An 18,363-nucleotide genomic window follows, 5' to 3' on the forward strand; every position below is an offset into this window, starting at 1 on the left:
GACCTTTTTTGTCCCTTAATATTCCAAAATACCACCCCCTCCATGGATTGGCAGGCTGTGAGTGGTTGTCTCATCAGCATTTTGGCACCTGTGTTAAATGGGTCCACTGCATCCTGTTAGTGATTTGTTTGAAGGCTTGGGCAGGTAAACTTCTCTGCCTTTTTTTCTGCTGGTTTTTCAATGTTTTGGAGGATCTTTAAGTCTTCGTTTTGCTGCTTAGTGATAGATTTAGTGATAGGACTCGCAAGTGTGAGGACACATGACGTTGGTTGCGAGCTTGCATATTTTGGCCATAATATCACCTAATACCTCACATATTTTTGTATGTGTTTTTTGCACTTTATTTTTCAGGGAGCAGTTAGGTCCATTTGGCTCTGTAAACTGTGGTGTCTGTTCACATGGGATGCATTTTGGATAGCATTAGGCAGTCTGCCTAATCTAATAGTATGGGCATCACCACCGATAGGCTGTAAGTCAGATGCTCTGCATCGCCTGTGTGTGAACAGCGCCGCATACTGACCTAAACCCTTAATCCAAGGAGGTTATCAGGGGTGATATCAGGAGGTGCCAATGTAAGACTAGATGTCCCAAACCCCTAATCCAAGGAGGTTATCAGGGGTGACATCAGGAGGTGCCAATGTAAGACTAGATGTCCCAAACCCCTAATCCAAGGAGGTTATCAGGGGTGACATCAGGAGGTGCCAATGTAAGACTAGATGTCCCAAACCCCTAATCCAAGGAGGTTATCAGGGGTGACATCAGGAGGTGTCAATGTAAGACGAGGAGATGTCCCGAACCCCTAATCCAAGGAGGTTATCAGGGGTGACATCAGGAGGTGCCAATGTAAGACTAGATGTCCCAAACCCCTAATCCAAGGAGGTTATCAGGGGTGACATCAGGAGGTGCCAATGTAAGACTAGATGTCCCAAACCCCTAATCCAAGGAGGTTATCAGGGGTGACATCAGGAGGTGCCAATGTAAGACTAGATGTCCCAAACCCCTAATCCAAGGAGGTTATCAGGGGTGACATCAGGAGGTGTCAATGTAAGACGAGGATATGTCCCAAAACCCTAATACAAGGAGGTTATCAGTGGTGAGATCATGAGGTGCTAATATCTGGCGAGGAGATGTCCCGAACCCCTAATCCAAGGAGGTTATCAGGGGTGACATCAGGAGGTGCCAATGAAAGACTAGATGTCCCAAACCCCTAATCCAAGGAGGTTATCAGGGGTGACATCAGGAGGTGTCAATGTAAGACGAGGAGATGTCCCAAAACCCTAATCCATGGAGGTTATCAGTGGTGAGATCATGAGGTGCTAATATCTGGCGAGGAGATGTCCCGAACCCCTAATCCAAGGAGGTTATCAGTGGTGACATCACAAGGTGCCAATATCTGGCGAGGAGATGTCCCGAACCCCTAATCCAGAGAGGTTATCAGTGGTGACATCACTATGTGCCAATATATGATGAAGAGATGGCAGGTATACGTACATACAGAGGACACACAGCAGGTATACATACAGTATATACAGAGGGGACACAGCAGGTATACATACAGTATATACAGAGGGGACACAGCAGGTATACATACAGTACAGACCAAAAGTTTGGACACACCTTATTCAAAGAGTTTTCTTTATTTTCATGACTATGAAAATTGTAGATTCACTCTGAAGGCATCAAAACAATGAATTATCACATGTGGAATTATATAATTAACAAAACAGTGTGAAACAGCTGAAAATATATCTTATATTCTAGGTTCTTCACCTTTTGCTTTGATTACTGCTTTGCACACTCTTGGCATTCTCTTGATGAGCTTCAAGAGGTAGTCACCGGAAATGGTTTTCACTTCACAGGTGTGCCCTGTCAGGTTTAATAAGTGGGATTTCTCGCCTTATAAATGGGGTTGGGACCATCAGTTGTGTTGTGCAGAAGTCTGGTGGATACACAGTTGATAGTCCTACTGAATAGACTGTTAGAATTTGTATTATGGCAAGAAAAAAGCAGCTAAGAAAAACGAGTGGCCATCATTACTTTAATGAAGGTCAGTCAGTCCGAAAAATTGGGAAAACTATGAAAGTGTCCCCAAGTGCAGTGGCAAAAACCATCAAGCGCTACAAAGAAACTGCCTCACATGAGGACCGCCCCAGGAAAGGAAGACCAAGAGTCACCTCTGCTGCGGAGGATAAGTTCATCCGAGTCACCAGCCTCAGAAATCGCAGGTTAACAGCAGCTCAGATTAGAGACCAGGTCAGTGCCACACAGAGTTCTAGCAGCAGACACATCTCTACAACAACTGTTAAGAGGAGACTTTGTGCAGCAGGCCTTCATGGCATAATAGCTGCTAGGAAACCACTGCTAAGGACAGGCAAGAAGCAAGAGAGACTTGTTTGGGCTAAAGAACACAAGGAATGGACATTAGACCAGTGGAAATCTGCGCTTTGGTCTGATGAGTCCAAATTTGAGATCTTTGGTTCCAACCACCGTGTCTTTGTGCGACGCAGAAAAGGTGAACGGATGGACTCTACATGCCTGGTTCCCACCGTGAGGCATGGTGGAGGAAGTGAGATGGTGTGGGGGTGCTTTGCTGGTGACACTGTTGGGGATTTATGCAAAATTGAAGGCATACTGAACCAGCATGGCTACCACAGCATCTTGCGGCGGCATGCTATCCATCCGGTTTGCGTTTAGTTGGACCATCATTTATTTTTCAACAGGACAATGACCCCAAACACACCTCCAGGCTGTGTAAGGGCTATTTGACCAAGAAGGAGAGTGATGGGGTGCTACGCCAGATGACCTGGCCTCCACTGTCACCAGACCTGAACCCAATCGAGATGGTTTGGGGTGAGCTGGACCACAGAGTGAAGGCAAAAGGGCCAACAAGTGCTAAGCATCTCTGGGAACTCCTTCAAGACTGTTGGAAGACCATTTCCGGTGACTACCTCTTGAAGCTCATCAAGAGAATGCCAAGAGTGTGCAAAGCAGTAACCAAAGCAAAAGGTGGCTACTTTGAAGGACCTAGAATGTAAGACATATTTTCAGTTGTTTCACACTTTTTTGTTAATTATATAATTCTACATGTGGTAATTCATAGTTTTGATGCCTTCAGAGTGAATCTACAATTTTCATAGTCATGAAAACAAAGAAAACTCTTTGAACGAGAAGGTGTGTCCAAACTTTTGGTCTGTACCGTATATACAGAGCGGACACAGCAGGTATACATACAGTTGTGGCCAAAAGTATTGACACCCCTGCAATTCTGTCAGATAATACTCAGTTTCTTCCTGAAAATGATTGCAAACACAAATTCTTTGGTATTATTATCTTCATTTAATTTGTGTTAAATGAAAAAACACAAAAGAGAATGAAGCAAAAAGCAAAACATTGATCATTTCACACAAAACTCCAAAAATGGGCCAGACAAAAGTTTTGGCACCCTCCGCCTAATACTTGGTTGCACAACCTTTAGCCAAAATAACTGCGACCAACCGCTTCCGGTAACCATCAATGAGTTTCTTACAATGCTCTGCTGGAATTTTAGACCATTCTTCTTCGGCAAACTGCTCCAGGTCCCTGATATTAGAAGGGTGCCTTCTCCAAACTGCCATTTTTAGATCTCTCCACAGGTGTTCTATGGGATTTAGGTCTGGACTCATTGCTGGCCACCATAGAAGTCTCCAGTGCTTTCTCTCAAACCATTTTCTAGTGCTTTTTGAAGTGTGTTTTGGGTCATTGTCCTGCTGGAAGACCCATGACCTCTGAGGGAGACCCAGCTTTCTCACACTGGGCACTACATTATGCTGCAAAATTTGTTGGTAGTCTTCAGACTTCATAATGCCATGCACACGGTCAAGCAGTCCAGTGCCAGAGGCAGCAAAGCAACCCCAAAACATCAGGGAACCTCCGCCATGTTTGACTGTAGGGACCGTGTTTTTTTCTTTGAATGCCTCTTTTTTTTCTCCTGTAAACTCTATGTTGATGCCTTTGCCCAAAAAGCTCTACTTTTGTCTCATCTGACCAGAGAACATTCTTCCAAAACGTTTTAGGCTTTTTCAGGTAAGTTTTGGCAAACTCCAGCCTGGCTTTTTTATGTCTCGGGGTAAGAAGTGGGGTCTTCCTGGGTCTCCTACCATACAGTCCCTTTTCATTCAGACACCGACGGATAGTACGGGTTGACACTGTTGTACCCTCGGACTGCAGGGCAGCTTGAACTTGTTTGGATGTTAGTAGAGGTTCTTTATCCAACATCCGCACAATCTTGCGTTGAAATCTCTTGTCAATTTTTCTTTTCCGTCCACATCTAGGGAGGTTAGCCACAGTGCCATGGGCTTTACACTTCTTGATGACACTGCGCACGGTAGACACAGGAACATTCAGGTCTTTGGAGATGGACTTGTAGCCTTGAGATTGCTCATGCTTCCTCACAATTTGGTTTCTCAAGTCCTCAGACAGTTCTTTGGTCTTCTTTCTTTTCTCCATGCTCAATGTGGTGCACACAAGGACACAGGACAGAGGTTGAGTCAACTTTAATCCATGTCAACTGGCTGCAAGTGTGATTTAGTTATTGCCAACACCTGTTAGGTGCCACAGGTAAGTTACAGGTGCTGTTAATTACACAAATTAGAGAAGCATCACATGATTTTTCGAACAGTGCCAATACTTTTGTCCACCCTCTTTTTTATGTTTGGTGTGGAATTATATCCAATTTGGCTTTAGGACAATTCTTTTTGTGTTTTTTTCATTTAAGATAAATTAAATGAAGATAATAATAACAAAGAATTTGTGTTTGCAATCATTTTCAGGAAGAAACTGAGTATTATCTGACAGAATTGCAGGGGTGTCAATACTTTTGGCCACAACTGTATATATAGAGGGGACACAGCAGGTATACATATATACAGAGCGGACACATAGCAGGTATATGTACAGCTCTGGCGAAACTTAAGAGACCACTTTCCAATGTTCAGTTTTTCTGATTTTTCTCTATATTTTTGAGTAAAATGTAAATTGCTCTTTTATTCTATAAACATCTGGCAACAAGTCTCCGAATTTCCAAGTAATAAATTTTGTATTTTTTTTTCTGACAAAGAAAAATGGTCAAAATTAAAAAAACAAAAAAAACGGTGCTTTCAGACCTCAAATAATGCAAAAAAACAAGTTCTTATTTGTGTAGAAACAACAATACTGATGTTTTACCTCAGGAAGAGTTCAGAAATCAATATTCTGTGGGATCCCCATGATTGTTAACCCCAGCTTTCCTGCGTCTTGGCTGCTTTCCTCCAGACTCTCACACGGCTTTTGGGTGACCTTATGCCGCTCCTGGGACACACATGTCAGCAGTTCTTCTTTGTCTGATGGCTTGTGACTCTCCATCTTCCTCCTGATTACATTCTGGAGGTTTTCAGTGGGGTTCAGGTCTGGAGATTGGGCGGCCATGACAGGGATTGGATGTGGTGGTCTCTTAATTTTTGCCAGAGCTGTATATATAAGGGACACACGGCAGGTATACATATATACATACATAGATTACACAGCAGATAAATAAACAGTGGGGGAAATAAGTATTTGACCCATTGCTGATTTTGTAAGTTTGCCCACTGACAAAGACATGAACAGTCTATAATTTTAATGGTAGGTTAATTTTAACATTGAGAGCTAGAATATCAAAAATAGAATTCAGAAAATCACATTGTATAAATTATATAAATATATTTGCATTTTACAGTGAGAAATAAGTATTTGATCCCCTACCAGACATTAAGAGTTCTGGCTCTTACAGACCAGTTAGACGCTCCTAATCCACTCGTTACCTGCATTATAGACAGCTGTCTTACATAGTCACCTTTATAAAAGACTCCTGTCCACAGACTCAATCAGTCAGACTCTAACCTCTACAACATGGGCAAGACCAAAGAGCTTTCTAAAGATGTCAGGGACCTGCACAAAGCTGGAATGGGCTGCCAAACCATAAGTAAGATGCTGGGTGAGAAGGAGACAACTGTTGGTGCAATAGTAAGAAAATGGAAGAATTACAAAATGACTGTCAATCGACATCAGTCTGGGGCACCATGCAAAATCTCACCTCTTGGGGTATCCTTGATCATGAGGAAGGTGACAGATCAGCATAAAACTACACGGGGGAACTTGTTAATGATCTCAAGGCAGCTGGGACCACAGTCACCAAGAAAACCATTGGTAACACATTAGGCTGTAAAGGTTTACAATCCTGCAGCGCCCGCAAGGTCACCCTGCTCAAGAAGGCACATGCGCAGGTCCGTCTGAAGTTTGCCAGTGAACACCTGGATGATTCTGTGAGTGATTGGGAGAAGGTGCTGTGGTCAGATGAGACCAAAATTGAGGTCTTTGGCATTAACTCAACTCGCTGTGTTTGGGGGAAGAGAAATGCTGCCTATGACCCAAAGAACACCATCCCCACTGTCAAGCATGGAGGTGGAAAGATTAAGTTTTGGGGGTGTTTCTCTGCTATGGGCACAGGACTATTTCACTGGATCAAGGGGAGAATGGATGGAGGCATGTACCATAAAATACTGAGTGATAACCTCCTTCCCTCCGCCAGGACATTAAAAATGGGTCGTGGCTGGGTCTTCCAGTAAGACAATTACCCAAAACATACAGCCAAGGCAACAAAGAAGTGGCTCACAAAGAAGCACATTAAGGTCATGGAGTGGCCTAGCCAGTCTCCAGACCTTAATCCCGTAGAAATCTTATGGAGGGAGATGTAGCTCAAAGCTGCCAAGCGACAGCCTCAAAATCTTAATGATTTACAGATGATCTGCAATGAGGAGTGGAGCAAAATTCCTCCCGACATGTGCGCAGACCTCATCATCAACTGCAAGAAACGTCTGACTGCTGTGCTTGCCAACAAGGGTTTTACCACCAAGTATTAAGTCTTGTTTGCCGGAGGGATCAAATACTTATTTCTCACTGCAAATACATTTATATAATTTATACAATGTGATTTTCTGGATTTTATTTTTGATGTTCTATCTCTCAATGTTAAAATTAACCTACCATTAACATTATAGACCGTTCATGTCTTTATCTGTGGGCAAACCTACAAAATCAGCAAGGGGTCAATTACTTATTTCCCCCACTGAATAGTATATAAAAGTAAAACACAGATGATACGTGAGCATACATATATATTCATGCTTTGATGTGAATGTACACAGAGATACGTGTACAGTGTGTGAGGGGCTGACACACTTAGCTGCCTCCTCAGGGAGACACAGGAACCGTTCTGGTAGAGACTCACCTGCAGGTTTATTGGGGATGGCATAAATCTTGGTAGGGTTCGGCAAAATAAACAGAGCCTTGTTCTCATAACTGTAAAACAAACAAAAACACAGACCTCATGAGTCCATTCCCTGCAGGGTTAACCTGCAGTTATCCCACACAGTCCTCAGCTCCTCCTGGAGCTCTGTGGGAGTTACTGCTCTCCCAAGACACAGCACCCCACTGACTCTCATGGCCAGGTATTGAACACTCATGTGCTGGTCATATGACCTTGACATCGCACAGGTCCTGGCAGGACTCTGCAGGTGTAGATACGATGGACCTCCGCCCACCCGCTCTATGAAGGTCCACTAAAACCAGCCCACTACATAGGTTCCTATTAACCCTCTCAACACTTAGCATGCTGGAGGCAAAAAACACTCTGGCTTTACATCACTGACTGCAGTATGCGCAGTGACACATACCTCCCTTCCCATACTATGTCATTGACCCTGTCACAAGTGGCATGTAAAAGTTTGGGCACCCCTGGTCGAAATTACTGATACTTTGAAAAGTTAAGCAAGTTGAAGATGAAATTATCTCTCTACACTATTGTGATTTCTGATGTTTTTAAAAATTACAAAAAGGAAAAGTTTAGACACCTTTGGAGATTTGTGAGCTCAGATAACTTTGACCAAAGCTTCAGACCTTAATTAACCTGTTAGGGTTATGACTTGTTTACCATCATTGTTGAAATTTTATCGGCTTTATAAAATCCCGGCCTCCTCTAACTTTGTGCCAGAAAACAACCATGAGATCTTCTAAGCTGCTGCCTAGCACTTTAAAAATGAAAATGGTGGATGCCCACAAAGCAGCAGGACAAGGCTATATGAAGATAGCAAAGTGTTTTCAAGTTGCCCTTTCCTCAGTTTGAAATGTAATTAACAAATGTCAGTTACCAGGAACAGTGGAGGTCAAGATAAGGTCTGGAAGACCAATAAAAATTTCAGTGATAGCTGCTCATAGGATTACTAGAGAGGCAAAACATAACCCCTGCTTGACTGCGAAAGAAATATTTAGCAGCCTCTGGAGTTGTGATACATTGTTGTACTGTTCAGAGAGACATGGAAAAATATAGACTTCATGGAAGAGTCATCAGAAGAAAACCTCTCCTATGTCCTCCTCACCATAAAATTCAGTGTCAGAAGTATGCAAAAGAACATCTAAAAAAGCCTGATTCATTTTGGAAACAAGTCCTGTGGACCGATGAGGTTAAAAATAGAGCTCCGTGGCCACAATTATCAAAGGTATGTGTGGAGAAAAAAGGGCATAGAATTTCAGGAAAAGAACAACTTGCCAACCATTAAGCATGGGGGCAGCTCAATCATGCCTTGGGGTTGTGTTGCAGCCAATGGCACGGGGAACATTTTACAGGTAGAGGGAAGAATGGATTCAATGAATTTTCAACAAATTCTTGATGCAAACATAACACCATCTGTAAAAAAGCTGAAGGTAGGAAGAGGAAGAGGATGGCTTCTACACATGGATAATGATCCTAAACGCACATCACAATCCACAATAGACCTCAAAAGGTGCAAGCTGAAGGTCTTACAATGGCCCTCACAGTCCCCTGATCTGAACATCATTGACAATCTGTAGCTAAACCTCAAAATAGCAGAGGATGGGAGACGCCCCAGGAATCTCACAGAACCGGAGGAATTCTCCAAGGAAGAATGGAGGAAAATCCATCAAAGAAGAATTGAAAGACTCTTATCTGGCTACAAAAAGTGTTTACAGGCTGTGGTACTTTCAAAATGGGGGAGCTACTAGGTACTAACCATACAGGGTGCACAAACTTTTGCATCAGCCCATTTTTTCTTTTTGTAATTTTTAAAATGTAAAAGATTAAAATGTATTTTTTTCCTTTGCCTAAAATATAACGGAAATGTGTCATCTGCAACTTTAGGCCTTTAAGATGATTTCATCTTGCTTAACTGTTCACAATAACAGTAATTTTGACCAGGGGTGCCCAAACTTTTACATGCCACTGTAAATACATACTGATGTACAAGAGGAATTCACATATAGATCCAGGCACATAAATATCCACATTGATCTGTAGCATGGATATACACAGTATATGTGTGATTCCGTACATACTGATCCAGGTAAGGATCACATATAGGTATATAAGAGAGTGCAGATCCCCCTGAGGTTACCTGGATGACGTTACCTGGATGCGCTCACACCTGCATGGTTAATACAGATGCTGTCACAGATATCTTCAGTATCACATGTATCCAGGATACAGATTTACACAAATACACAATCACGCACATCGTTACATGTATACACACCCATGTGCTGTAGTGTTATATGGGAGGTCCTCGCAGCAGTGACGCCTCGTACGACCCTCACAGTGCCACTAATAAATGCTGAGCCCCACAACCAATAGAGAAGTGCAAGTGATAAGTGACTGATTAGGGGGGCTCAAACACTTGGACCCCCGACGATTCCCACAGCAGGGATCCTGATTCCCCCAATGGAATGGCACTGTGACGGCCATGTGCAGCGGCGCTCCAGTCTAGGACACTGATGGATCTGGCTGACGTATCTCTCTCCGTCCCATAGAGTATGAATAGAGAGGTAGCGTCCGTAAGTAAGGACTGAGACTCAGTTCTCACATTTATTATTTTTTTTTCTATAGAACTAGTCGTCATGGTCTGTTTCATGCTACTCTACATATAAACATTTTTTGCTATTTTTTTTTAATCCAAATATGGCTGGATATCCCTTCCTTTCTCATAATGCTTCATTCCTGCCTTCAGAACAAAGAAAAAAAAACAAAACATTGCTGCCCCTTTAAGAAGAGCCGCATTCATAGTGTCTCATTATCATACGGGGGAATTCACATGACCTACATTCCAGAATATGGCTCAGGACTAACAACCCTGCGGGTGGAGTAATGTCTCCCCCTGGGTGATGGGGTTTCATCACTCAATACCCTTTTTTGACATTTTCTTTCTCTTTTTTTTTTGCTTTTTATCACATTTCCCCAACATTAGATGAAAACAATGGAAGCCTGAGCCACAACGTGGAGGAGAAATTCTCTGAATCCGCTGCTGGAGTCCTTCATTCTCTTCTTCAGACTGGCATGTTAGATGTGCAGTCGGCTGCTCGGAGACTAAGATCTGGTGATGAAAACTCATTCATAGACCTTAAATCCTCAAGAGAATACAAAAAGTCTTCAAAAAAGGCACCAGCTCCATCAAGTCAGAAGTCTTCAGAGGGTCCTGCTAGCCAAGTCAAGGAGGTCTCCTCTACTGCATTGGCCCACCGATCTGCTGAAGTACAGGAGCAGAACGAGTCGCTGGCTCATGGAGAAACCTTCAATGAGAAACCTCCGTCCCGGTCATTACTGTCTGAGCATGACCTTGACAATGTGGAGCCAGTGACCAGCCTGGTGTGGCCTCTGGGACAGGCAACCATTGACTTGGACTTTAGAAAAAGTTTGGTCAAAGGAGATCGACCGTCTGTGACCGAGAGCCAAGAAGATTCTGGAAGTGGTCAAGTTACACGTTCTGGATCTGACTTCATGGACTTGGAAACTTCCACTGCGTCCCAGACATCCACTATTGTCCTGTCTACAGAAAAAGCCATCAGCCCGGACTCTGCTGAGATCGATCATCTCCTGCAAGTCTCCAAAGAAACGGTCATTCAACCTCCAGCTTTTTCAGGTTCTGATCCTCGTAGCCCCAATATGTCTAGAAAAGAGGTCACTTTGGGGGCTGAGAGATCTCAAGAACCTGGGACATCCGGGCAGTCAACTGCCCAGGGAGCCCAAGGTGGCACGGATAAGACTCTGCTGGGTGAAAAATCACAAGAAGAGTTTTCTCCTTCTAGCATCCCTCATAATGGACATTTGAGACCCTCCGATTCCCCGTCCGACCAACTAGACATAGATTATAATGAACGTTCTGACATAGAGGACCACTGGCGACTTCCTCATTTTCCAGGGTCGCCTGCTGCTGGAAGTGACTCTACCAAGTCCATCCATGATAAACTTTCTCCGTGGCACAAGGCGGTCCATTACGATGACTTCCCGCCTTTTGATGAGACATTCTTTTACCCCACGCCTTCTTTCTATGCAGATGGGTATGAAGAAGTGGGTATCGAGGATGACGATGAAGATGAAGATTTGGATGAAGTAGATGACGACGATGACATCACCGCAAGGGGAGTTGGGGACATCCCTAAGATTGCAACCTTAACTCCAAAGATACAGACTCCAGTGGTCGATTCGAAGCTCACCGGGAGACAAGATGTTTTCTATCATGGAGAGCTATCACCGAAGTCCAGTCCTGACAGTAACCGAGACCAAACCCAAGAAAACAGTACGGAGTGCAGAAGCGGCTACGTGAGACGCAACAACTCGTGCAAGTCTGTGTGTGACATCTACCCAACCTACTGCTACAATGGCGGCCAGTGCTACATCGTGGAGAACACCGGCGCCTTCTGCAGGTAACACTATTACTAATGTTCTGTAATATTATTCGCTACTGTTATAATTCCACTGTACTGTAATAAGGTGTCACTGATATCAGCTGCTCCTCTGGTACAACTGCTGTGCTGCGCTGTACCGGAGGGATCTCTGCAACTGCATAATCACAGATTCTTTCTCTGAGGGGAGAAAACCTCACTCCACTATCATACAGATATTCCCAACTGACCCCAATAATCCCCTTGACCCCCTCAGCTGTGCTACAGGACAAGAGAAGTGGTACTGTGCAGTGTATATATACAGGACAGGAGGAGTGTACTGTGCAGTGTATATATACAGGACAGGAGGAGTGGTACTGTGCAGTGTATATATACAGGACAGGAGGAGTGGTACTGTGCAGTATATATATACAGAACAAGAGGAGTGGTACTGTGCAGTGCATATATACAGGAGGAGTGGTACTGTGCAGTGTATATATACAGGAGGAGTGGTACTGTGCAGTATATATACAGGACAGGAGGAGTGGTACTGTGCAGTGTATATATACAGGAGGAGTGGTACTGTGCAGTGTATATATACAGGACAGAAGGAGAGGTACTGTGCAGTGTATATATACAGAACAGGAGGAGTGGTACTGTGCAGTGTGTATATACAGGACAGGAGGAGTGGTACTGTGCAGTGTATATATACAGGACAGGAGGAGTGGTACTGTGCAGTGTATATATACAGGACAGGAGGAGTGGTACTGTGCAGTGTATATATACAGGACAGGAGGAGTGGTACTGTGCAGTGTATATATACAGGACAGGAGGAGTGGTACTGTGCAGTATATATATACAGAACAGGAGGAGTGGTACTGTGCAGTGCATATATACAGGAGGAGTGGTACTGTGCAGTATATATACAGGAGGAGTGGTACTGTGCAGTGTATATATACAGGAGGAGTGGTACTGTGAAGTGTATATATACAGGAGGAGTGGTACTGTGCAGTGTATATATACAGGAGGAGTGGTACTGTGCAGTGTATATATACAGGAGGAGTGGTACTGTGCAGTGTATATATACAGGAGGAGTGGTACTGTGCAGTGTATATATACAGGAGGAGTGGTACTGTGCAGTGTATATATACAGGAGAAGTGGTACTGTGCAGTATATATACAGGACAGGAGGAGTGGTACTGTGCAGTGTATATATACAGAACAGGAGGAGTGGTACTGTGCAGTGTATATATACAGGACAGGAGGAGTGGTACTGTGCAGTGTGTATATACAGAACAGGAGGAGTGGTACTGTGCAGTATATATACAGGACAGGAGGAGTGGTACTGTGCAATGTAAATATACAGGAGGAGTGGTACTGTGCAGTGTGCATATACAAGACAGGAGGAGTGGTACTGTGCAGTGTATATATACAGAAGGAGCGGTACTGTGCAGTGTATATAAACAGGAGGAGTGGTACTGTGCAGTGTATATATACAGGAGGAGCGGTACTGTGCGGTGTATATATACAGGAGGAGTGGTACTGTGCAGTGTATATATACAGGAGGAGTGGTACTGTGCAGTGTATATATACAGGAGGAGTGGTTCTGTGCAGTGTATATATACAGGACAGGAGGAGTGGTACTGTGCAGTGTATATATACAGAACAGGAGGCGTGGTACTGTGCAGTGTATATATACAGAACAGGAGGAGTGGTACTGTGCAATGTAAATATACAGGAGGAGTGGTACTGTGTAGTGTGCATATAAAAGACAGGATGAGTGGTACTGTGCAATGTAAATATACAGGAGGAGTGGTACTGTGTAGTGTGCATATAAAAGACAGGAGGAGTGGTACTGTGCAGTGTATATATACAGGAGGAGTGGTACTGTGCAGCGTATATATACAGAAGGAGCGGTACTGTGCAGTGTATATAAACAGGAGGAGTGGTACTGTGCAGTGTATATATACAGGAGGAGTGGTACTGTGCAGTGTATATATACAGGAGGAGCGGTACTGTGCAGTGTATATATACAGGAGGAGTGGTACTGTGCAGTGTATATAAACAGGAGGAGTGGTACTGTACAGTGTATATGTACAGGAGGAGTGGTACTGTGCAGTGTATATATACAGGAGGAGCGGTACTGTGCAGTGTATATATACAGGAGGAGTGGTACTGTGCAGTGTATATATACATGACAGGAGGAGTAGTACTGTGCAGTGTATATATACAGGACAGGAGGAGTGGTACTGTGCAGTGTATATACAGGACAGGAGGAGCGGTACTGTGCAGTGTATATACAGGAGGAGTGGTGCTGTGCAGTGTATATATACAGGAGAAGTGGTACTGTGCAGTGTATATATACAGGAGGAGCGGTACTGTGCGGTGTATATATACAGGAGGAGTGGTACTGTGCAATGTATTTATACAGGAGGAGTGGTACTGTGCAATATATACATGACAGGAGTAGTAGTACTGTGCAGTGTATATATACAGGACAGGAGGAGTGGTACTGTGCAGTGTATATACAGGACAGGAGGAGCGGTACTGTGCAGTGTATATATACAGGAGGAGTGGTACTGTGCGGTGTATATATACAGGAGGAGTGGTACTGGGCAGTGTATATATATACAGGAGGAGTGGTACTGTGCTGTGTATATATACAGGAGGAGTGGTACTGTGCAGTGTATATATACATGACAGGAGGAGTAGTACTGTGCAGTGTATATATACATTACAGGAGGAGTAGTACTGTGCAGTGTATATATACAGGACAGGAGGAGCGGTACTGTGCAGTGTATATATACAGGAGGAGTGGTACTGTGCAGTGTATATATACAGGAGGAGCGGTACTGTGCAGTGTATATATACAGGAGGAGTGGTACTGTGCAGTGTATATATACATGACAGGAGGAGTAGTACTGTGCAGTGTATATATACAGGACAGGAGGAGTGGTACTGTGCAGTGTATATACAGGACAGGAGGAGCGGTACTGTGCAGTGTATATACAGGAGGAGTGGTGCTGTGCAGTGTATATATACAGGAGAAGTGGTACTGTGCGGTGTATATATACAGGAGGAGTGGTACTGTGCAGTGTATACAGGAGGAGTGATACTGTGCAGTGTATATATACAGGAGGAGTGGTACTGTGCAGTGTATATATACATGACAGGAGTAGTAGTACTGTGCAGTGTATATACAGGACAGGAGGAGCGGTACTGTGCAGTATATATACAGGAGGCGTGGAACTGTGCAGTGTATATATACAGGAGGAGTGGTACTGTGCAGTGTATATATACAGGAGGAGCGGTACTGTGCAGTGTATATATACAGGAGGAGTGGTACTGTGCAGTGTATACAGGAGGAGTGATACTGTGCAGTGTATATATACAGGAGGAGTGGTACTGTGCAGTGTATATATACAGGAGGAGTGGTACTGGGCAGTGTATATATACAGGAGGAGTGGTACTGTGCTGTGTATATATACAGGAGGAGTGGTACTGTGCAGTGTATATATACATGACAGGAGGAGTAGTACTGTGCAGTGTATATATACAGGACAGGAGGAGTGGTACTGTGCAGTGTATATATACAGGAGAAGTGGTACTGTGCAGTATATATACAGGAGGCGTGGAACTGTGCAGTGTATATATACAGGAGGAGTGGTACTGTGCAGTTTATATATACAGGAGTGGTACTGTGCAGTGTATATATACATGACAGGAGGAGTAGTACTGTGCAGTGTATATATACAGGAGGAGTGGTACTGTGCAGTGTATATACAGGACAGGAGGAGTGGTACTGTGCAGTGTATATATACACAGGAGGAGAGGTACTGTGCAGTGTGTATATATACAGGATGAGTGGTACTGTGCAGTGTATATATACAGGAGGACTGGTACTGTGCAGTGTGTATATACAGGAGGAGTGGTACTGTGCAGTGTATATATGCAGGAGGAGCGGTACTGTGCAGTGTATACAGGACAGGAGGAGTGGTACTGTGCAGTGTATATATACAGGACAGGAGGAGTGGTACTGTGCAGTGTATATATACAGGACAGGAGGGGTGGTGCTGTGCAGTGTATATATACAGGACAGGAGGAGTAGTACTGTGCAGTGTATATATATACAGGACAGGAGGAGTGGTACTGTGCAGTGTATATATACACAGGAGGAGCGGTACTGTGCAGTGTATATATACAGGAGGAGTGGTACTGTGCAGTGAATATACAGGAGGAGTGGTACTGTGCAGTGTATATATACAGGAGGAGTGATACTGTGCAGTGTATATATACAGGACAGGAGGAGTGGTACTGTGCAGTTTCTATATACAGGACAGGAGGAGTGGTACTGTGCAGTGTATATATACAGGAGGAGTGGTACTGTGCAGTGTATATATGCAGGACAGGAGGAGTGGTACTGTGCAGTGAATATAGACAGGATGAGTGGTACTGTGCAGTGTATATATACAGGAGGAGTGGTACTGTGCAGCGAATAAATACAGGACAGGAGGAGTGGTACTGTGCAGTGTATATATACAGGAGGAGTGGTACTGTGCAGTGTATATATACAGGAGGAGTGGTACTGTGCAGCGAATAAATACAGGACAGGAGGAGTGGTACTGTGCGGTGTATATATACACAGGAGGAGTGGTACTGTGCGGTGTATATATACAGGAGGAGTGGAACTATGCAGTGTGTATATACAGGAGTGGTACTGTGCAGTGTATATATACAGGAGGAGTGGTACTGTGCAGTGTATATATACATGAGGAGCGGTACTGTGTGGTGTATATATACAGGAGGAGTGGTACTGTGCAGTGTATATATACAGGAGGAGTGGTACTGTGCAGTGTATATATACAGGAGGAGTGGTACTGTGCAGTGTGTATATACAGGAGTGGTACTGTGCAGTGTATATATACAGGAAAAGTGGTACTGTGCAGTGTATATATACCGGATGAGTGGTACTGTGCAATATATATATATATATATATATATATATATATACAGGAGGAGTGGTACTGTGCAGTGTGTATATACAGGAGTGGTACTGTGCAGTGTGTATATACAGGACAGGAGGAGTGGTACTGTGCAGTATATATATACAGGAGGAGCGGTACTGTGCGGTGTATATATACAGGACAGGGGGAGTGGTACTGTGCAGTGTATATATACAGGACAGGAGGAGTGGTACTGTGCAGTGTATATATACAGGACAGGAGGAGTGGTACTGTGCAGTGTATATATACAGGACAGGAGGGGTGGTGCTGTGCAGTGTATATATACAGGACAGGAGGAGTAGTACTGTGCAGTGTATATATATACAGGACAGGAGGAGTGGTACTGTGCAGTGTATATATACAGGAGGAGTGGTACTGTGCAGTGTATATATACAGGAGGAGCGGTACTGTGCAGTGTATATATACAGGAGGAGTGGTACTGTGCAGTGTATATATACACAGGAGCAGTACTGTGCAGTGTATATATACAGGAGGAGTGGTACTGTGCAGTGTATATACAGGAGGAGTGGTACTGTGCAGTGTATATATACAGGACAGGAGGAGTGGTACTGTGCAGTGTATATATACAGGACAGGAGGAGTGGTACTGTGCAGTGTATATATAAAGGAGGAGTGGTACTGTGTAGTGTATATACAGGACAGGAGGAGTGGTACTGTGCAGTGTATATACATGAGAAGTGGTACTGTGCAGTGTATATACACATGAGGAGTGATACTGTGCGGTATATATACAGGAGGAGTGGTACTGTGCAGTGTATATATATACAGGAGGAGTGGTACTGTGCGGTGTATATATACAGGAGGAGTGGTACTGTGCAGTGTATACAGGACATGAGGAGTGGTACTGTGCAGTGTGCATATAAAAGACAGGAGGAGTGGTACTCTGCGGTGTATATATACAGGAGTGGTACTGTGCAGTGTATATATACAGGAGGAGTGGTACTGTGCAGTGTATATATACAGGAGAGCTGGTACTGTGCAGTGTATATATACAGGAGGAGTGGTACTGTGCAGCGTATATATACAGAAGGAACGGTACTGCGCAGTGTATATAAACAGGAGGAGTGGTACTGTGCAGTGTATATATACAGGAGGAGCGGTACTGTGCGGTGTATATATACAGGAGGAGTGGTACTGTGCAGTGTATATATACAGGAGGAGAGGTACTGTGCAGTGTATATATACAGGAGGAGTGGTACTGTGCAGTGTATATATACAGGAGGAGTGGTACTGTGCAGTGTATATATACAGGAGGAGAGGTACTGTGCAGTGTATGTATACAGGAGGAGTGGTACTGTGCAGTGTATATATACAGGAGGAGTGGTACTGTGTAGTGTGTATATACAGGAGTGGTACTGTGCAGTGTGTATATACAGGAGGAGTGGTACTGTGCAGTGTATATATACAGGAGGAGTGGTACTGTGCAGTGTATATATACAGGACAGGAGGAGTGGTACTGTGCAGTGTATATATACAGTATAGGAGTGGTACTGTGCAGTGTATATATACAGGAGGAGTGGTACTGTGCAGTGTATATATACAGGAGGAGAGGTACTGTGCAGTGTATATATACAGGAGGAGTGGTACTGTGCAGTATATATATACAGGAGGAGTGGTAC

General features: G+C 43.9%; 1 protein-coding gene across 4 annotated transcripts in view; it reads left to right on the top strand.

Annotated features, from left to right (window-relative positions):
* The window catches only part of CSPG5 (chondroitin sulfate proteoglycan 5), a 95,255-nt gene that overhangs the window by 3,434 nt on the left and 73,458 nt on the right, over positions 1-18,363 (top strand). For all 4 annotated transcript variants that reach the window (XM_073551189.1, XM_073551190.1, XM_073551187.1 and 1 more), the window contains exon 2: positions 10,308-11,763. In XM_073551189.1, coding sequence (XP_073407290.1) covers positions 10,308-11,763 — 1,456 coding nt within the window. The remainder of the gene's footprint in view (positions 1-10,307; positions 11,764-18,363) is intronic.

The sequence above is a fragment of the Dendrobates tinctorius genome, unplaced genomic scaffold (assembly GCF_039654945.1).
Source record: "Dendrobates tinctorius isolate UK_male_01 unplaced genomic scaffold, ASM3965494v1 ptg000173l, whole genome shotgun sequence".
NCBI lineage: Eukaryota > Metazoa > Chordata > Amphibia > Anura > Dendrobatidae > Dendrobates > Dendrobates tinctorius.